The 23,372-nt window shown below is 37.7% G+C and overlaps 1 protein-coding gene across 1 annotated transcript in view; it reads left to right on the top strand.

Annotated features, from left to right (window-relative positions):
* Cntnap4 (contactin associated protein family member 4) overlaps positions 1-23,372 on the top strand; it is a 274,098-nt gene that overhangs the window by 29,659 nt on the left and 221,067 nt on the right. The window contains exon 2 of the mRNA XM_051201516.1: positions 13,265-13,375. Within this exon, the coding sequence (XP_051057473.1) occupies positions 13,265-13,375 (111 nt within the window). The remainder of the gene's footprint in view (positions 1-13,264; positions 13,376-23,372) is intronic.

Genomic DNA, 23,372 nt, shown 5'->3' with positions numbered 1-23,372 from the left:
TTTTCCCTCCAGGAATTAGAGTTTAAAACATGGCAATTTCAGGTAGAAAATATTGGTTAATGTAAATAGCATGTATATAGTGGTGCAGGGTTAGTGTTACTTCACATAGGGTGTAGTCAGCACAGCATGAGTGACAGCAGTCTAAGTGCATCACTGAGTATCTACGGATATTCATGTTCTCTCAGCCTCTTTCCACTTTCCCTATGAACAAAAACTTCTTGATTTTTGGGTCACATGTAGTTTTAATTTCCATTTTTTTCTGTAGTAAGCAAAAGCAACACTAAAACTCAAGAGGTAGGAAGAAAACATATGGCCCTTTAGAACATTAAAACTATTCCCTCATAGGTGAACCATGCATTATGAGGATAATTTTATTTTTAAGTTAATGATTATGTAAAATCCTCTTTGCTTAGAGGGAAGCAAATGATTAGGAATTTGCTTAGGAATGATTAATGCTTGAATGCTACTTTCTTTCTCTCTTCTTGTCAGGGAACTGTTCCTGTGTTTTGTAAGAGACACAGAGCCAAATTTTATTTAGATTTTGGCTAGAGAAATAGCTCAGTGTCTAAAAGCATATACTGCTCTTTAGAGAACCTTAGGTTGGTTCCCAGAACCCACATCAGGCAGCTAACAGCCACCTGTAGCTCTAGCTCCAGAGGATCTGATAACTTCTTCTGGCCTCCATAGGTATCTGCTTGTGCATTCACCCATGCACACATATAGGTATTTAGGCATAGGAGCGGGCACACACACAACATACCATTCCCACAAAAATCTTAAAAACTTTTAAAGTAGTTTCAACTCTGGAAATTCTTGAATTAGCAGACTTTGAAAGTCGAAATTATAAATGTGGACACTACTGATTAAACACGGAGCACTAACTATGTTCCTTATATGATCCAGGCTGTCCTCAAACTCCTGATTCTCCCAGCTCAGTCATCCAAGTGCTGGACTTAAGTGCATGTGCTCTTCCCTGTGGCTTTTCTTTGCTCTATGGTTATGTTACTATACATGGTTGAAGGGATTTTTCACATTGTAGCTAAACAAAAGACTTGGGATGGGTTTTCTTGGGTTGTCCATGTTGGCTTCATGTCACCACAAGAATCCTTAGAAGTGAAAGAGAGTGGTAGGAGAATTAGAGAGAGCTTGGTGGTAGATACCAAGGTCAAGATCAGGGCGTGTGCCCAGCATTGCAGGTTGTGTTTGGTTGCTGGGAAAGGAAGGGTACTATTCTCTGGAGTCTCCAGCAGCAATGTTGCCCTCCAGACATTTTGATTCCGTCCCAGTTGAGCTGACTGTGGATTTCTGACATGCAGGACTGCAGGATAAAAAGATGTCAGTTTTAGACACAAAAATGTACAACAGTTTGTTAGGGAACAAATGGTAAATAAATAGTACAGTCATTTCTTCTGTCCTCTCTTCTGTCTTTGGGCTCTGAAAAACAAGCAATTGCCTATAGAAATTTACTCAGGAAAATTCAATGTGATCTTAGTGCAAAGAAGAAAGGGAAGAAAGATAATGAATTCCTATTTGGTTTGTATTTTACATAGTACTTCTTTCCCTCTGTGACTAACGTTTTTGAAAAATGATTGATTGTGTTCCCCAGAATGAACCAGATCTTAGATTTGTTTAATTATTTTGTTATTTCTATGTTTTCTAATGGACTGGGTTTTGTTTTTTAATTGATTCCCTTCCTGAACTTTCTTTGTGTTTCTTACCTTGTGTTCTTCCAAGATGAGTGATTAGTCATTTATTTTTAAATCAGGTATTTAAGACTTTTGTGTCTAAGGCTTAGTTGAGCATTTAGTTAAGACTATGGACTAGGGTAGATCTGGGTATTGAATGGCATTTACAGGACTTAGCAGTAGGGAATTAATGGTAGATGTCAGGCAAGACCCACAATTTTTCTTATGGGCTTATAGAATTTTGAAGCACTGTTCTGAGAATTTCTCCCTGGAAGGGACTAGGAAACTTCTTACATCTTCCCTTCTTCTAAGGTCACAATGAAAAAACAAAGCTCAGTTGCACCAAGGTTCCTGCTGAGGAACTGATAAGTTTACTAGGCTTATGGATAAGAAGTTGTTGTCAAGAACATGATTAAGCCCAAAGCAACCTAACTTGAAAGTCCTTATCCTATAAATAGAACCCTCACCCCAACCCCAAACTATATAGTCTAACCCCCCTTTAAGAGTTCAGACCCAAAGACTTTGTACAATGGTGGTAAAATTGCCTATAACTGGCTAGGAGGAGAAACAAGATACCTAGGTGAGGGGGTCAATGATCCTCCTGGCTACTTCCTTCTGTGAAGGAATGCCAATGGTTCACAAGCCCAGCTGTGATGTTCTTGGATGAGTAGACAGAACTGGTTCTGTGAAGATGGCCATTGTTCTGCATGGAGGATGGTGCTATGAAAAGCAATTAATCACTATATTTATAAGGATCCGTCTTCCCTCAATGATCACTCCCCAGTGAACACAGTTAGTGGGCCCCACAGTTTCACCAAATTCTTCTTGATCTATTGATCTCTAAGCAAAGAAGTAAACAAATAAAACCTAAGGGCACTCAATTAAGTAGATCCCCAACTGAAGGTGAAGAATATCTAGTTGGAATGGTTACAGGAGCCAAAATACCATAAGAGAAATTAAAATGTCTGAATGTCATCTTCAGGTCAGAAGATTTGGATGTGAGATGTTGGAGGGAAGACGTCAATACTCTCTCCTCATACCTCCAATGATTCCTTTGCTACCTGCTATGAATATTTTGTTTTTGCAAATGTGCTAAATCCATTTATCACACTAATTTCTAAGGTGGTGCATTCCAGACAAGCATATTAATATTCTATCACTAGAGATGGAAATAGAAGAAAAGAGATGCGTTATTTTGAGTATCCTGCTCTGTACTTTCTATATCTTAGGAATTTCATCTCATGAAGCTATCAAGCTCTTCTGTGAGGTATGCTTTCATGTGCATTATGGGCAGATGTATGTCAGGTTGGAGTAGTACAGATTAGACTCTGGGCAGTGCCTGAACAAGCATTTAAGGCTTCTCTGCATCTAAAGCCCACATTTATCAACTACCAGTGTTTCTCGTCATTTCTGTTAAATGCACCACTTAACCAAGAGATCAACAGGGAGCTCAGGAAGATGACTGAGTAAGTTAAGTGCTTGCAACACAAGCATGAGGATCTAAGTATTTTCAGATAATGTGGGAAAGAGAACCAGAGGATGGTGGTGCATGCTTTTAATCCCAGTGCCAGAGAGGCAGAGACAATCATATCTCTGATCTAGTCTGGCCTAATTGATGAGACCAGGTCACTTGAGAAAACTTGTCTCAAAAATCAATCTCAGCCATACATGAGGTTGGCTTCTGGCCTCCATACACAAATGTGCATAGGTGCAGTTCTACCCATGAACACATGTAAACACACACACACACACACACACACACACACACACACACACACACAGAATTAAAGACAAATTTTTATTATGAAAGGTATACACACTCAAAATTAACAGCACAAGCAAGCATACTTCATTTAATTAAAAAACAAACAAAAACAAACCATAAACAAAGCAAAAGTGAGCATGAAACAAAGAAAAAAAAGCATTTAAAACAAATAAGTTTGACCAAAAGTAAATAAAACATTATAATTAATTTATGGTTCTAAAAACAGTAGAGAGGAATGATAATTCTTTGACATTAAGTGGAGACCCAGGGGAATGTTAACCTGTGTCAACTATCAGTCATACATCAACCAACAATACATATCTTCCAACCTTTCTTACCTACCTAATAAGCAAATGGAGTGAGGTGTTTGTGATGGAATGAAAAATGAGTGAATAAAAAAAAAAAAGAATGAGTGAATGTGTTCAGTTTTTTTTTTTGAGGTAAAGTGCAACATGTTTCAGCATATCATATATATTAAGCCATATCTAAATATAAAATATATTTAATTAACTATATTATGTATTTAAAAATGTCTAAGTGCAAAATATATTTAACTATGCTATATATTTAAAATATATCTAAATATGTTTTTAAATATACTGAACTCTGATCCACTAATTCTTCTGGGTATCTTTTTTTCTTTAAATTAAAAACTTTTAAATGCATTTTTGAGAACTTCATCTGTGACTTCATCTATGTCATTTTCAACCCCCTCCAAATTATTATTGTTACATACATATGTATGTGCAACTTATTGAGTCCATTTAGTTTTGCTCATTGTGCGTATGTTCAGGGCTGATCACTTGGGATTGGACAACCATGAGAGTCTCATCCCCGGGCTCTCTCAGCAGTCATTGCCCCCCTGTAGCTGTGCATGCAGAAGTGGGCTCTTGTAAAACCTCCCCAGTCTACTTCCTAGAATCTTGCTTGCCCACACCATCCCTAACTCCCAGGTTGAGTATCTATCTTATACAATAAATCCATATGCAATAAACTACTGAAAAGCTTACTCCACAATCTTATAATACTCCTGTTATTGAGCATGAGACAGTGCTAAATGTGGTCAAGTTATCTGTCGATTTAAGTCTGTAATGGTCATAGATACTCCTAGAGTGCCGATGTTCACTTTAAAACAATTACTTCTTTCACCCCTTCACCTTTGGTTGCTTTTCTGGGGTGGATTGTGGGTCTCTTTGTCCTAATATCTAGCATTTAAATAGTTGCTATTAAAACTCCAAAATCAATCAGCCTCTGGCTGTGCTGTCGTTAAAAGTTAACTGCCTTCCCATTAATCCATTAATTTGTGAAGATTAATTGGGAAAGCTCTTTAAAGTAAGGCTGTAACTTGGAGCACATAAGCCAGTGTTTACCTCCATGTGTACACTTACCCCATTAATACCACAGACATTAGCAGCCATGAATACCGCTTGCCCATCCTTCTGTGGGAGCAAATGTATAGGGACTTATGGATTGCTGCCTACACAGATTGTTTGGGAAGCATGCCTGTCTTTAGCTAGGCTTGTGCAAACACACTGATAAATATTTACTTGTTTTAAATTGCAGCAATATGCTTTTTTTTTAATTTAAGCCACTGACTGACAGTTAGAAGCTCATGTTTATCCCATTTAATATATCTAAAACCACTATCCTCAAGTGAATGTTAATTTTCACATCAAAGTCAAATTAATACTCAGAGAAGCTAAGGAATGTGTAGTCAACTCCCTAACTAGTGCTTAGTTTTGCTGAGAAGTTATTTTAGGTGATGAAGAGGGGATGAGATAAGCCAGAGTAGAGCCCGCTCTGCTACCCAAAGAGCAAGAGGTCAGATTTTATTTACCGCCATTAGCATCTTTGTTTCCCCAACTCTTTTTCCTTTTCTAAACATGTCACCTTTTATCTATTTATTTTTATTTAGAATTGTGTGTATTCTTTTTATCTGTGTGTGGGTATGTGTACATGAGTGCAGATGCCCTCTGAGGCCAGAAGCACTGGGTTCCCTGGAGCTGGAGTTATAGGTGGTTGTAAGCCACCCAGCATAACTGCTGGGAACTGAATAAGGGTCCGACGCAAAAGTACTGTCTGCTCTTAACCATGGTGTCATCTCTCCCTTCATCCACTTTTTTTTTCTCTTACTGGAGCCCACAAGCCATTTTGTGTTCTTTAAAACTTTTACCCCTCCCCACGACCCACCATCATCATGTTACTGGAAAATATCTGCCTCTGTGTACCCAGCTCACTTGGCTTTATAGGGACAAAGGGGTGGGTGTGTGATGCCATAGCTATTTCTTCAGTCCTAAAACAGACTCATGAAACACCAGCATAAAACATAAAGACATGTGTAAAAGCAACGAAACACTCCAATGGATAGGGATTCATTTGCACGTCAATTTTAGTGGCTATTGAAGTAGCCTGGTCCTGGTTGTGAGGCATAGAGAGTGGAGGTTTGAAATCCTCCCTTCATGTAGCTTAGATAAACTCCTGAAGGTACCCACTGCAGATAAGACTACCTGGAGCCAATTCACAACAGATATGTATATATGTACATATTCATAGAAAAGTATATATACATAAAATCTGGAATTGATCACTTTTCAAACATACTAAACACACCCAGCTATTACATGTGTCCTCAAGGCAGACTTAGGTGGGGTTTCCTTAGTGTGCCTCACAGACACATAGATTACTCTAGCTGGGAAGGTGAGATGGGAGAGCTGAGGAGAGACTGAAGTGGAAATGAATGCAGACCATCCAAATGAGACCAAGTCGAGGCTATTTATTCACTCTTTGCTGCAGCAGAGGAGTTAGCTGCTGTCACTATCACTGGGACTTGGCAGGTGCTTAAAGGCAGGCAAAAGAGAGTGAAGCCCTACAGTGTTAGGAGTCAGGGAGTGCTCCAGTGTACCCCAAATAGAGGCCGTGGGCATGGGAAGGTTGTGATCAGGCTAAGCAGAAGCAGGGTATCCTCAGTCATTGATTGGGAACACATGTTTGATTTGGTTGGTAGCTGCTCTTAAAGTGGAAGTAGACATAAACTTTAGGGAATTTGTCTTTTATCGGTCAAGACCTGGTTATTTGCAGGCACTCCCTAGAGGAGTTAATAGTGTCTTCTGGAGCTGGTTGCTGAAGCTTCTGTTTCTCCCTGTGGGCTGGCCTTTGCCCCTCCAACATCCAGTTTCTCACTGGGAAGACATCAGAGACACACCAGGTAAGGATTGCAGGCCACATGTCAGGCCAAGTCAGAAGACAAGACTCTCTAAACCTATGAAAATAACAACTAGGGTTTATGGTGATAAGACAATGTTATTGTGTGGATGAAATCTTGCCTTGCTCGGAGTATTTTTTGATAGTATACATCAACATAATCATATACTTTACCTTTTAATTTAGTTCATTGTTTCCAATTCCAAGTAGATGAGCTTTCAATAACATAGATGGAAATACATTTTTTTCAAAGATATGGATTTCTTGAGGAAGAGGCTATTCCTTAATCCTAAAACTCTCAATGATATGTTTGGTTCAGGTTGGTGAAATCCATTTCCTCAAAGGAATGAAATGCTGATGTTTTCAAAGCTCCCTATAAAATGAGCCATTTCTGCCTCTAGTATAAGGGAACTTTTAAGATAATCATCTTCCTGTGCCCCCTCTGCGCCCCCCCTGCTCCCATGCCTAGCCTTCTCCAATGCATAGCCTTCTTGTGGGCTGTATGATTAATTAGCAGGGATGCAAATGATTTTGGCAGGTTTCTGGAATACCAGGGCAGGTGGTAATTCAGCAGCAGTTAAGCTGCATATTCTTGCAAATCAGACCTGACTTTCTATATTGTATATTTTGGATGACCAATTCTCTTTTAAACAGCATGTTTGTCCCAAATAGGAGATATGATACTGTAAATCTATTCATTCCTCATGATCCTTGGGAGCTTTATTCAACTAGTGTGCCTTATTTTCTCTCAATTGTCCCAGTAGCTAATAGTTTTTGGTAGGATATTTTTCAGGACAAAATCACCCCAGCATCTAATAGGACAGTATAGGGCATTCATCAGGACCAAACAAGGTAAGAGATGAAGAACCCTGAGAATGCAAGCAACCTTAATACACTTATTGTCTTGGTATAGGTAATATTGCAAGCAGCTTAAGAAAATTGAATTACTTTTATTAAAAACTGAACAGCTTTTACTTACTTATGAGAATTATACATTAAAGCCTTTTGCAAAATAAAAGGGAATTACTTTCTATCGAGCTGTATTAAAATACTTTCAATACAGCTTGCACTTTCGTTTGTGAGAGACTATTGAATGTTCTCATACACACACCTTGTGAGAGATCTAATTTATCATCGTCTTTTTAATGACAAGGGTAAGTTTTTCTCCCATGGAAGGAATAAATGCCGACTTTCTTGAACTATTGATCAGAAAGCCAAAGTATTTCTCTCTCTCTGTGCCCCTACATGTACACACACACACACACACACACACACACACACACACACACGCACGCACGCACGCACGCACGCACGCATGCACACATACCCATACTTACTCTGTGTGTATTTGAAAATATCTCAACATAAGTTAGAAAACTATCTTTCCCATTATGCATTTTCTAACATAATTCATTAATTATCTAAATTTAATCAATCAATGTAGAGATTTGTTATTTTAAACACCTGGTTCTTAACCTTTCTAATGCTGTGACCCTTTAATACAGTTCCTCATGTTATAATGACCCCCCCAACCATAAAATTAATTTTGTTGATATTTCATGAGTGTAATTTTGCTATTGGTATGAATCATAATCTAAATATCTGTGTTTTCTAACATTCTTAGGTGACCCCTGTGAAAGGGTCATTTGACATTCAAAAGGGTCATTAGCCATAGGTTGAGAACCACTGTTTTAAACAAAAAAAGACTAAAATCCACAATTTTACTACTTTTCAACTGATATCTAGGTAAGAACAGAAATCCCCATATGATTTTTTAAAAATGCCAAATAATATGTTATAATTTTGGAAAGGCCCAATAATGAGAATTTCTTGTTCTAATAGAAATATCTAATAATATTCCAACATGCTCTGCTACCATTTTGAATTCAGTAATCTTCCCTAAAATGTTTGGCCACTATATTATTATATTCCACTAGTCAATGCTCCCTCCCCTCCATGTCTACCTATTTTCACCTATTTACTTTTATTTATACCAACAACATAACTGGTGGTGAAGAGACCAGGGTGCTGTTATGATCCAATGTAGTACTTAATAAAAAAAATCCCATAATTTTGTGTTAAGCTAAAATACTCTGTCAGTATTGCACACCCCCTGACTTCAGTGCATGTATGCCAATGTATCCTGAATGATCTTTATTCAAAAGCAAAAAGCTGCAAATTAGAATTTTATCCCCACTGAAATATGAGAGGAAGCTGGAGATTCCCAGCTGAGAGACTGCTCTGGCAGAAGGCTGGGTTTTAAATCTGGAATGCTGTTTTCTGGCTTCAACACCATTGGGATTTGGGAAGAAAAATGTTGTAGAGTGATGCCCTGTGTATTATACAGTGTGAAGAACACAATTTCTGTCCATGATCTGTAGTTGCCAAGAGTAACCTGCCTAAAATAGCCATTGCTCAATGTGTTAACAGGTTTTGCCAGGGGTTACCCAGGGCTGCAGTCTACTCTGGTTGAGAATCTTTGAGCTGGAATGTTGTCCCTTAGTACCATCAGTCCAGAACACTTGTTTTCTCCTGCAATCTTAAAAAACCAGATGCCTGGGAATTAAACTCATAGGAGACCTATCTGTAATCTACAATTCCATTCAATTAATATTCACAGGGAAATGTCCATTTAGTCACCTCAAACTCATTACTGCTGCCTAAGGTCTTTCTCTCTTATGCTCAAAACTCTTGAATATCAAATGTATAATAAACAATAGCATGGAAAACCCTAAACTTGAGAGAACAACTTCTCAAGACATGGTTTTCTGATGCTGCCATAGTGCTCTATAACATCCAGACAGCAAAAACTGAACAAATTGGTCTTTATAATAATGACATCCTTATATACTTGACTTCCTAATCCAACTTGATTTGTAAATATCACCATTCTACTACAGTAAGATAAGAAAGTGAACCAAGATTTGTACATCACAGACTTAATGGATAAGTTATTAATATCTCAATGGGGAAGAACAGAGGCCAGTTACTATGTGTGAAATTGTTTTAAGTTCTCAGGAATGTATGCACTATGTTATAGTTAGTTGGAGAAGAAAGACTAAAACTCACAGCAGCTTATATAAGGATTTGTACCCTTGTGAAGGACAACTGGAACTTGACCCCACCTCAGAGCTCCCCACTCATACCTTTCATGATCAGGTTCCCATGTTGCCTGTCCTCCCAACAAATGAGGAACACGCCCCCTTCTCTTATTTCAATACTGTTCTTTAAAAACCAAACGTAGAGCAATATGGATTCTCAATTTACAGTTGACAAAAACAAATGGGCAATAAATATATACTTTCCAGAGTGACTGCACCAGAGACAAATTTCACATTCATGGAATCGATTCTGATCTGCATAATTGATTTGAGAAGCAGTTAAACAGCCCTTTGCACCACACACCTGCATACTGATAATGACCCAAAAAAGCAGGCAGTGTTAATGAACACATGCACACACACACACACACACACACACACACACACACACACACACACACTGTCCCTATGTACATGTAATTCACTTCTGTGTGTACACACACACCTTAGCTCCCATACTGTAATAAAGCATTGTGGTGGTTGTTGTTCATCTAATTGGGTACAACCACCCACTCCTGCCAACAATCCTTGGGTTGTAAGTCTTTTAATGCCTACACCCCTTAATACCTGAGTTAACAACTAGATTGGCTGGTGTTAGCACTTAAACTAATCAATAGACATGCAAGAATCTGTCTTCCTTAAGAGTCAGCTAGAGAATTTAAGGAACAAAAGAGGAAAAAGTGAGCTTTACATGGCAATGAGATAATCTTAAGAAATTAAGTAGGGGCTGGGAATGTGGTTCAGCTGGTAGAATGCTGGCCTTGTATGCTTGAGGTCATTATTTTGATTGCTAACACTAAGTAAAACCCCAAAGAACCACCAACCAACAAACCTCAAAAGAACACAAGAAACACATGGCTATATTGGGCAAATTCTTGTGAAAGTCATTCAAAGGCAAGCTATGTTAAGGCAGAAAGAACTCTGTAACATTTCAGGTGAATCCAGATAAATTTTTTTGGACATGTAAAATAAGCTTGTTTCAAATTTAAATAAAAAACAGATAATTTTTTAATTAATTTAAATTACTGACAAAGAAAACACTTGAGACAATAACCCTGATTTTAAATGACCAAGATATGTAATAATACTAGATATGAACTTTCTTTCCCATTAAAGCAGAAGGGAGAATAGCTTCTTAATTCGAAAAAGTAAAGCACATTAAAGCTCATACAGAGTGAATTAAGCATGCATCACTATCAAAGCAAACATTAGTCCTGTATTATTCTTTGTAATTTGCTTTTTAATAGTAAAAGCAATACATGTGGGGCTGGAGACATAGATGGGTTTGAAACATTATGTTGAAAAAGTTGAGGATCTGAGTTTGGTTCCCTTTACTTGCCTACAAAAGCTGGGTGTGCTGGCAAGCACTTGTAATCCCAGCACCAGGGACATAGAAACAGGTTGACTCTGCCAACCAGCCCGGCTTCATCAGTAACCCTCAGACCAGTGTGACATCTGAGTTGACCTTTGGCGTCCATGTGCATGAAAACATTCTTACACATGTCTCTCTCTCCCCTCCCCCACCCCCCAGATTTTGCACACAGAAAGCAGTCTATGTGATACACCTTTAGGATAAATAAATGGAGACTTGTCTCTACTTTATTAGATCCTAAGATCCACACAAGTATATGCATATATGCCAATGCTTGTTTATTTTTAAAGTATTAGAATGAAACAGAATCTTTGGAAGCTGCCATTAATACCCAGACTTTGACCTTTGGCGATTTCATCGATTTCATCCTGGGTGCTTTCTTCTCATCTCAAGTGTACCCCACAGGTACAAACAAATCCTCAAGTTTTACAGTTTCATTCCTTTTCTTAAAATAATTGGAATGACAATTCATGTATTCTTACAATACATGCTATTAAGCTTTGCTTTTTAAAATTTCCTAAACTACTATTATAACTCATTTTCCCCACTAAAATTATATTTCTATGAGTTAAACTTTTTGTATTGCTGTAGTTCTTTTCCATTGTTGTATATCATTTTACTGTGGAGCACTCCATCATTGTTAGTTTTTTCGACACTGCATGTGGGTTGTGAATGGTTCTCTGTTGCTATGAGTGATGCATGTGCCTCTGGGCGCAGAAGTCTTTGCATTTGCAGCTCAGTCAGTAGTGTCCACCTTTGTTCATTTGATGGGAAATGAAAACTTCTGGCATTTGTATATATTCTTGTGGTATTCAAAAGGCCTCTGGAGACTGTTGCTCTTCATGGGTAAGCCATTCCCAGAAGCCCTTGCTTGTTAATGGAATTAGTGGAGTCTGGGACATGCTGAAGTTCAAATTTACAAGCTTATGTAGGTTGTTTTTGTAAGTAGTTGTTCATGTTGCTTTCTCATGAGTAGTATGGAGGGACTTCTCCTGACCCACATGTTCCAGGTTCTTTGGCCTCTTTTGTACATTCACCACTCTTAAAGAAGTATCTGCTTGTAGTTCTGTTGTTCCAATCAACGTGCATGGTCTCTGTGTGGCAAGGTCTCAGCCAAGCCTCAAACCACTTTTCTAGTGTGTTTTCTAACTAAATGTTTTATTCTTTTGTTCATTTAAAATGTTTTTCATATTCAGGCTAAGGATTGTTTCCTGGCCTATGCTCTTTTTATACCATATTTCCAGATACATAATTTCATATATTTCTTCTATCTTTAAATATTCTTTCATAAGTTCTACAAAATTCTAAGTATTTCAACAAACTTTTATGTGCTTATAGAATCATCGATGTCTCATTTGTTTCTTTTATAGGAACTTTAGGCATTTGTGATTCCTTTTCTTCACTGTTTAGTGTATCTTAGAAACCATAGATTCTTTTTGTTTTGTGGTGCTAGAGATTAAGCCTAGGGCCTTACACATGCTAGGCAAGCACCCCACCACATTCTGAATGTCCAGCCCCCTTTCTGTTTTTGTAAATAATTTGAAATGGGGTCTTACTATCTTGACTACATTTTTATTTTTTTTAGTTCACTTCCTAGCCCAGCTGGGTTTTGACCTTGAGATCTTTATGCAACAGCCTCCCGTGTTTCTGGGATGACCACCAATCTAAAAAGTTCCTTCCTTTTAATGTAGCCAAATTTAGACACGTTTCTGTTCATGATAAAAATTCTTTTCAAAACAAACCTTTGATCTTAACATATTTTATTTTACAGTTTCTATAATGTCTTCTTTCTCTGTTTCTCTCATCTATTGGTTGTTTTCTATGGTTACTGAGCTTTCCAGACTTTAGGCAGCATACTGTGTGCATGACAGACATATTTCTAAAGAATCTAGGTCTATTTGTTTACTTATTTTGAGACAGAGTTTCATGCAGCCCAGGATGATTTTGAACTCACTGTATATCTGAGAATGACCTTGAACTCCTGATCATCTTGTACCTTCTTGCTGAGAGCTAGGATTACAGGCACTGGCCATTGTGCATGGCTTAGATCCTGGTTTTGATGTCGGGTTTTTTTTTTTTTTTTTTTTTTTTTTTTGGTGTCGGTTGATTTGAAGAGAGCTGTCATTTTCCCTCTTGGCAGATGACTGTGATGAGCCCCTGGTGTCTGCCTTGCCTCCGGCATCCTTCAGCAGTTCTTCTGAGCTCTCCAGCAGTCATGGTCCTGGATTCGCAAGGCTGAATCGAAGAGATGGTAAGTCTGCTCTCCTCCCAATCCTTTGGCTCACGATGAATGTTCATTTTCTATTTTCTTAATAAAACCATGGCAAATGATATGCTGTGGGAAAAAAGCAAATGCCTGAATAGGCCAATTGTGATAATGTAAAAGTTTATGACACCCAGCCTCCATTCAAGAAAGGCAAAGAAATACATCCTACCTGAAACCCTATGCCATTATTTTAGCATCCAAAGAATTTAGTTTCTTCTTCAATCTGGTAAGGTTTTTATGTACCTTGTAAAGTAAAAATTTTTGCAGTGATTTGCAATCATTATGGATACAGGAATGATGGGAATTTAATTGGCTTCCTATTTCAAGTTAAAGAAGTTTGCAAGAAGTAATTTTAAAGCACATTACATATTTAAAAATAGTAACCCCTCAGTTTGCTTAATTCTCGATGTGGTTGACATGGTTTCCTCTGCTGTTGAGGATCAAGAGCTTCATAAAGCTTTTCTACCCCTTGAGGAATACTCAGTTCTGGTTGTTTATTATTTCTCAAATAGGTTGGGCTAGATGGCATACATATGATCCAGGGAAAGGGAAGACAAAGATAATTCACTTGCAGGAAAAATGAGAGAGTACCATGCCGAACAACTGTTTGCAAATGACTGTCACTGACTTAAATTCTTTAATATACGGAGGTAAAAGACATCAGCACAAACATTTGAGAGACACATTGACAAATGGGAAGCTATTTCAACACATAGAAAAAACAAACTCCCAACAACTCAAGTTTTCAAAAAACATACTTTGCTTTTTTGAAAGTGTTATCTCTTTTCCCATCATACTGAAAAAATCTATTCTTTGTTGTTATTACTCTTCTTGGTACTGTTGCTTAATGCTTGAATTTGAGTATATGGGACTTTGGACATATTTGTGTGTATGTGTGGTTTGTGTGTGCGTGTGTGTGTGTGTTTTGCCATCTGGTACACATCATGCATAACTCAGTTCCAATGACTGTAGAGATGTTTATATGACTCTTTGTCATGGTTTAAAGCTTTTTGACATGGTTATACTCTCCAATCATCTGAGATGTGCACTTTGGTGTTTTTATAAGAGTGAAGGCATTGATGGAGGAGAACACTGAGATAGATCTTTGTATCAAACTAGAGACACAGAGGCCCTTGAAACAGATCATGGTTCTCTATTCCTTATAAGTACCTTGTAATTAGAGATTCCCATTTGTGATAACAGATCTCTGACTGCATAGGCACTGAACCCCTTTGTACTCTGGGAGACATTCGTTCTAGACTCTATACTAAGCCCTTCCTAGCAGGATGCCATTTCTATGACACTGATTTGAAGGCAAGGTCTCTACCTTGTGCTTTTAAAGGTAAAGGAGAGTTTAACATTTCCTGCCCTTCCTTTAAACCTTCAAAGCATTCACAGAATGGGGTCCACCAAAAAAGAAACAAAATTTAATTTATCTGTGAAGCTTTGTTTTATTTTTGAGGCTCAATAAATCACAGAATTATATTTTATTAATTGGATGCAATCATAGTTTTCATTAATTTATATACTCAACAGGAATCTCCGTCGGTGGGACTCATTTTCATTCTTAATTTGTTTCTGTGGCTCTTGCTGAAACACAATATCAAACTTCATGAATCTCATTTGCATGTTAATGAAACTAAGAAACAAAACAGGATCATTTTAATTATCTCTTGCTGGTTGTCAACCTACTTGATTACATTTTTCTTTTTTTATTTAGATTTGATTTTTTTCCCCTATTAATTACATGAAGTGTTCATAAAGGAGTGTCAGATTTTGAGTGATTTATTAAAGGGTATATATTACTCATTTTATTTAACCACTCCTATTTAGCTCAGGTTGGGAGAGGTGTCCAGCCAAGCCACCAGGTCATGTATAAGTAGATGAAACCAACAGATAAAAAAAAATCCCAGGATCTTTGATAGACCAAGAGAAATCTTTTCTGAGGAGGAATCAGAAGAACTGGTGAAGAAAGGCCAGGCAGGGAACAAGAAACAACCCACATTTTGTCCATCTGTGGGTGAGAAATACCACAGATTTTGCCCAGTAAATCAGTAGAACCCTGACAGGAGAGCTGGGGCTGAATTGTCTCCTCCAAAAGGATGCACTGTAGTCTGGTGTTGATACTTGTGAATGTGATTTTACTTCATCTGGTCATAGGGTTTTAAGAGATGCAATGAAGCTAAGATGAGATTTTTTTTTTTAATCAGGTTGAGTTGAGATAGGGCCTAAAACCTCTGGCTGGTGTCCTCATAAGGAGAGTGGGATTTGAAGATACACAGAACCTTCAAGGACACACAGGGACAGATGCTAAGATCAGAGTAATGTAGCCACAAACCAAAATATGTCAAGGAGTGCAGCTGCTAGAAAGTGGCAAGGAATGGTTTTTATCTAGATACCACAGAGAGTTCATAACTTTGAGGAATATAATGCAAAAGAGTCAATGTAAAGTAACATAGAAACTAAATAAATCATTGCTAATACTAGAATTATAATACAGACAAATCTGCCTCTATTTTGTCTAATATTTTCTCCTAACCTATTAATTTGCTTTCAGCCCTTTCACTCAACAATAGTAAGAGAATATTAAATAGGCCAGGTTTCAAGTTATATTATATTTTGATATGAGGTGAAATCTCCTATCATTATCCACAGAAATATGAATGAAACTTTGACCACTGTATCCATACTGTATGTGTTACTTGCTCATTAATAATTTAGTAATTATCCTAGTTATAAAGTAACCTGTTTGTAGTAGCCTACCACCACATCTCAATGCCTACATCATTCACATCATTGCTTGTCAATGCCAACATTATTTGCATCATTTCATTGCATCATGTAAGCATAATATCACCCCATTTCAAACAAGAAAAGGATAGTATACTATCGTGAGTTAGTTTGAATGGAAGAGAGAGATCATATTAATACAACAGACACATTGCTATCACTGTTTTATTTTGTTACAAGTCATGATTGTTACTCTCCTCCTGTTCAAAATTTATAAACTAAACTTATCACATACATGTATGCATAAGGAAAAAGACCACAATATATACAAATATTTCTATTATCAGTGATTTCAGGCATCCATTGTGTCTTTGGAGCAAGAACATTAGTAACTACTGTGTAACTTTCTATTAGTAGAGTACAGTGGTATTTGAATTTTAATTAACAGTTAGAGTTAAGCATACTCTGACTTCATGGTTGTCACTCTAGAGTCTTAACAGGGTCTAGTGTGTCATTTGACACTCCATGAACGTCCTCACACAAAATATTAGGAAGACACATTTTATAGGATTGTCCTGTTATTTCTCATGCTTAGATAGAATGTAAAATGCAAGCCTTTATTTTCATGTCCTTAAAAACCTTGGAAATGGGTTCATTGGAAACCATTAGAATTTGTGAATATAGCCAAACTCAAGTAACAAAGGAAGAGATAGTTTATAGCAAAAATAAAATATTTAAGCATAGGGATGTAAATACATGAACTGTGTTGAGTGTAGCAGATTGCTTCATGGATTTGCTGTAATCTAGCTTGTAAGGTCAGAATTTCTTCTTATTAAAAGATAAATGTTTATTTATGCTTGTTCATTGTCAATTTTCTTACCACAACTAAGTCCTTCTGATCTAAAGCAATATTTTGTTTTCTCATTCCCGTAGGATTTGTTGTTAAAATCAAACATCTGTCTGTAGGAAAATTATTTGTGTGGTGAATTGACAGAGGCAACTCTCATTCTCTGTGTACTCCAAGATGGATTATTCTAACACCCATTGCACAATTTTCTGGCCATTCTTTCTGCCCTCATCATTGTGCTTATTTTAATACAGCTTACTATGTTTAAGTAAAGGTCCTTAAATTCAGTTGTCAAGTTATTCATGATGGACATAATTGGTTAAGAAGATAGGTCCCTGCGATGTTATCAAATAATCAGTGCTTCTTGTTGTTAAAGATGCTACATAAAATCCCTTATAATAATTATATATTCCAAAATGGTATTAGTATATTTTAATAGTTGATGCCTTAGATGACAGCTGATAAATGAGAAATGAATTATGCACAGTTGAATAATTTGAAGCCTAAGGGAAGGGGAGCCTCAGGGCAGATGGTGAGTCTCAAATGTACCTGAGATTTTGTGGCCAGAGATTAAGCCCAAGAATTTCAGTGGCTGAGTTTGCTTTATTGAGGCAGCTTGTGGAATTTGATGCAGAACGAAAGACATTGTAGTATTGTATTATGTACCAACTTCTCCATCACCCCACAATATAACATGCCAAGAAAGGCTTAGGAGTTTGGAGCTGTAAGGATTTCACATCTTCAGGCTGATACAGGCTCTGCCACATGACATCTTAGTGCTATGTCTAATTTTTCTGCCCTGTGCTCTAATTACTTCCAGTATGAGCCCTTCACTCTCCTCCCATCATTTCTTCCCTTTTCCTTCTCTTTCCAACCTTTCCACATCCACGTTCACCTTTCTTCTTTCTCTTCCCCTCCCCTTTCCCTCCTCCCTCTCCCATTTCCTTCCCATGAAATTCAGACTTACAGCTCATAATGCTGAGATGCAAGCACTTGAACCCAACTGAACCCCTGAATGTTTGGGTCATAAGTTACCAAGGACACAAGCTTCCCAGACATTTGAGCTTCAACTCTCCACCTTCAACTCTCCATCTCTCTTTTTAACTTTCTCCTGAGGATAATAAAATTTTAGGTAAAGAGCAACTATTATTAGATACTCTGAGATCAATTCACTCTCCTCAGGTTTAAATCACTGCTACCTCTTATTCACTTAAAGATGGGAATGATATTTAGCCTTTGTCCTTTAATTTCCTAATGTAGGAATAGGGTTAACAGTGTCACAGTGTTAGTGAGATGGCATTGGCCTAGCATAAAAATATTGCCAAATGGATTTCAGAAACACAGGCTGGAGTAATGTTAACCAATCTGAAAGTGGAGTCAATCATTTAGTTCCATTTTAACAAACTTATCAAGACCAAATATATGCATTGATGTACACAAGATAATCTCAGGGAACACAGATATCCACATAAGTCTTCTCCTTTCTAGGAGACTAATCATAAAGCAGTGGCAGAGAGTCATAGTTATAGTTTGTATTTTTTTAAAATGAGATGGAAGTAAATGTAGAGCATTCTTTCCTGTGTATCTTTGGTCAGAGTCCACCAGCTTGGGTGATGTGATGACTTTATTTAAAATAGTTGCTTGTTTATTTTTAAAAGAAGAAATTAAAATGGTTTATGAATGAAAGACATACTAAGAGATTAACACTTTGATAAAGGTTTGGAGAATGGATTCTGAGATCAATTTTATGGTCTGTGATGTGTCACTTATAGATTATATATTATACACTGGCCTTGAGAAGATGAAATAAAATGAGTGAAGATTTACAACTTTTATATCTCAAATATGTCCATATCCATTATTCATCATTGAATACATATATATATATAATTTGAATATATATATTTAATATACGTATATTTCTATTTTTGTACTAGCTCATTTGATTGAACACCAGAGATGACTGTCTTGTGACCATTTGGTTCCCTGTGTGATTCGAATGTTGCTGTCTCTTCCCAGTCTCTTTTTGTAAGGACATGCTCACCCCTATTCTCACTTCTCCCCATCTTGGTGCCCCCTTTGTCTTTTCTCCCACTGCCCTTGTCTGCCCTGAAGCACACAATCTCCAGCTCTAAATCAACCCCATAATTCCATCTAAGCAGATGTGTCAAGTCGCCTTTCGTAAGTAATTTATGATGATACAAAGTCCTGGCTTGGGAATCCAGAACACTATACTACAGCAGTAAATCTTGAATGGCCTTGGGGATGACATCAGCTCTCTCTTTCCCCCTTTCCTATAAAAGTATGAGATTGGATTTGAGGGTCTTTGTATTCTAAAACAATGTGCACTTTGTGTGCTTGGGTATATATGTGCATTTGTTCATGTATGTGCACATGTGTGCACCTGATGTGGTGGTCAGAGGTCAATGTCAGATGTTTGCCTCAATCACTGTCCAGTTTATTTTTCTGGAAAAATGTCTCTCACTGGGATCTGGAGCTAACAGACTTGGCTATTCTGGTCAGTCAGTAGACCCAGATAGCCTCTGGTCTCTGCCTTCCAGCTCTGGGATTATAGATGTGTGCTATTACTGCACCTGGATTTTTACTTAGGTTCTGAGGATCCTAACTCAGGTCTGCACTCTTGTGAATAAGCACTCTAGGAACAGAACCATTTCCCCAGCCCCAATGTACTTTTTCATGTAATTTATAGGCAAGGCATTTATATAACAATAGAAACAGCATTCATTTAACAATTGAAATCTTTTAGTTAGAGTGACAAATAGGTGATTTAGAAAATGAGAGGGGAATTCCTTAAAGCACATTGCCTTCCTAAGTCCCTTCAAACTAGGAGATACAGGATGTTCCTGGCTTAGGAGATGCTTTCAATTTTCACAAGATGAAGACATTCAAGGTGTAAATGTGATCACACACAAACTGATAGAGAGGCTCAAATTTGTTCAATTAAAATATATTCATGGGGGGATAGTCACCAGCATATAACTTGAATTCTTTTAGTGAATGCCTGAACTTTTATTTTTGTTTTTAAATTTTGCGTGTGCGTATGTCTATGTGTGGATTAGTACACATAATGCAGGTGTCCACAGAAACCAGAAGAAGGCATCATATCCCCTGTATCTGTAATTACCACCATCCATGAGCTGCCTCATATGAATGCTGATGAACCCTCTTTCTCTGTATAAGCATCAAGTGTCCTTAAGCACTGACATGTTTCTTGAGCTCATCTATCACCTTTGTCAGTGGTGAGTAGGGACATTTCACGTAGGTGTACCTCAGGTTATGTTCTCTCAGGCACAGCTGGAGCCAACACCTGAGGTTGTGGAATGAATGTGTCAAGTGTAACTCTGAGGAGAAAATGATGAAGCGGCAGAAGGCTGGGTAAGGAGGTCACCAATTTCCAGAGAAGACCAGGGCAGATTGGGTCTGTTTGCCAAGAGATAGGTAATCTATCCCTTGACAAATTTTATTTAAGCCTTTGTTCCACCCTAAAGTCAAAGGTACCAAGCTTAGCACATATCTAGTTTTGGGAAAATATTAATTTAGGAAAGTTATGGTCCATTTAGGATGCTATAACAAAACAACACAGATTAGGTAGATCAAACAGCAGACATTGATTTCCCATAATCCTAAAATTTGGAAGTACAAGACCAAAAAAAGGAGCAGATTTGTTATCTCATGAGGGCTTTGTTCCTGATTTTCTATTGGTTGCCTTCTCTGGATGCAAGCACATGGGAAGAGCACCATCTCTTTATCTTCTGCTAGTTATAAAGGCTTTAACCACATCAGGGGTGCCCCACCCTCCCACTCTCATCTAAATCTAATTACCACCTAAAATTCTCATCTCCAACTGCTGTCATATTGATAGTCAGGGCTTCAAGAAATGGATTATACAGGGACACGAGAACTTAAATCATATTGCTTAGCTGTATTTCTAGAAACTTGTGAACCAAACAGAAAGTGTAAGTAGCCTGATGTATCTGAGAAAAACCCAGGAAATCCTTTATGGACAGCAGTTCTAGAGAGAAAATAAATGATGTCTAGTGGCCCAGCTATTTTTCATTACACATAATTAACTATTAAATACACAAGGGATTAGTAGATATGTGTATATATAGTATAAATAGAAATGCAGATTGTAGAGGGTTTATTGTTAAGTTAACTGTCTAATTATTAGACATTCAAACTAGCACAATATTGGCGAAATTACAGAGGACTGACATAGTAACATTAATAAATTTTTCAAAATAGGCAAATGTGGTTTATATTTATATAGTGTTTCCAACAGTTGGGGAACATACACTCTTATCATGTATACCTAGAGTATCTAAATTAATGTGGTGTCATAAAAATAGTGTTTCAATAAATCTTAAAGGGTTGAAATCATGGGGATTAAGTGCCCTGGCTACAGTGGAATTACCTGGAAATCATTAATTAAAAACAATTAAAATCCAGAAAGGTGTGGAATTTAATTACCACACTCCTCACATAGTAATCTCAATGGAGACTAGGAATCATTTCTGTTCAATGATGACAGCTCATTCTAAGTCCAACTTGTGAGGCGCCACTTAGACCAAAACTGATATTCTTAATTACAAGTGTTACAGAAGAAAGAACGCTAAATAAGAAGAACCCATCCAAGCAGCCATGCGAAGAAACGATAAGAAAAATATCTAACAGATTGAATAAAAAATAATAAAAGAAGGTGGTCTGGAGACACAGCTGAGTTGCAAAGAATACTTGCTGCTCTTCTAGAGAGCTCAAGTTTGGTTTTCAGCACTCACAGTGGGCAGCCCATGTTCCAGGAGATGCAATGCCCTTTTATGGCTTCATATATTCACACATACAAACAAAAAGTAAAATAAGATTGAGGAATTTGAACAACATAGCTTTATAAAATCGCATTCAAGAACATGTAGAAAAAGAAAGCCTCCCTCTCTAGAAGAGAATAGGTCCATAATTAAAATGTTCCAACAAAGAGAATTCCAGGTTAGCAAGTGTTTAAATGGGAATTCTTCCAAACACATTTAAGACAGATCTGACATCCTCTTTCAAAGTCAAAATCCTCCTAACTCATTCTGTGAGGCCGGTATAACCTTGGTACCCAGCCCTGTCAAGGACAAACAAGAAAGAGAAATTAAAAGCCACTCTTGCTCATGAATATAAATGCAAAATACTCTAAACAAAATATTAGCATACATGTGTGAAGAGACTCAGCCTGAGCCTCAGAATGAGAATGTCCTCTGAAAGCTGGAAGGCACAAGTGCTCTGAAAGCTTGGTGGGTTGCAAAGCCAAGGGCACTGAGGATGGAAGCAGGGGCTCTGGACTTGCCATGTACAACCTGAACATCCTTCCTCTGAGGAGAGGGAGCAAAATTGGTGGGGCATTAAAGACAGTTACAATAAAAAAGATGCCTTTGTCTATAGATACTTCATGGTATCTCCATGCCCCCAGCTGCATTGATTCCTCTAGGCAATGCTTCAGTCAAATCTAGCTTCCCACGGATGTAAGAGGGACTTCTAGGTTGAACCATATAGCTGTAGCTTCTTGCCCAGGGCTTCCCTGATGGTGAGGAGTACTCTAATCCTAGAAATCCATTAGCATGACAAATGACTTTGATACTGTAGAGAGGGTGTTGTCTGTCCACAGGGAGGGAGGCTACCCTTAACCAGTAGAGGATGAGAATGGATGGAACAATGTCTTTTTTTTTTCTGTCCTCATGATGGACAGTTAAGGGATGCACCCCTTGAGGGTATTCAGAACCATGTGTGGGACCGAATGTCAGGATCCTACAACTTCATTCCAGTGAAGAGCTCAACTTTGGGTTTTCCTTACTTTATACCCTCCTACCTTTTGAATTTGCTCAATGGATGACTTAAACATATGCTTTCAAGTCATACCTTTTATCAAAAAGAAAATAGTGCAACATAGGAGCTGCAGATATGGCTGTGCAGTTAAGAATACATAGTACTCTGACAGAAGGTTTGAGATCAGATCCTACTGCCCAGTTTGGGTGACTCACAGCTGCCTGTAATTCTAGTTCCAGGATATCCAACATCCTCCTCTGGCTTCCATGGGCACAATTCACACATGCACAAAACCACACACAGACATATATGACTACATATAATTAAAATAAAAGATAAATAGGACAGTATATTTGCTCCTGTCCAGAAAAATTCCACATAATGGTAGACCTTCCCACATCAAAGCAGTAGAACATAAAATGAAAACCCCATAAGTAAAACATGTATTTAAGCAACTTATGTCTAATAGCAGGTTAGTATAAGAAGAATTTTGCAGTGGAGAAACCTGAACCTGACAAACTCGAAATCATGCAAGTGATCAACTTTAACACCATCCATGAAAAGCTACATTGATAAAACGTA

Source organism: Phodopus roborovskii, unplaced genomic scaffold, assembly GCF_943737965.1.
Source record: "Phodopus roborovskii unplaced genomic scaffold, PHOROB, whole genome shotgun sequence".
Taxonomy (NCBI): domain Eukaryota; kingdom Metazoa; phylum Chordata; class Mammalia; order Rodentia; family Cricetidae; genus Phodopus; species Phodopus roborovskii.
Note: the sequence above shows the minus strand (reverse complement) of the source record. Positions and strands in the feature narration are given on the sequence as shown.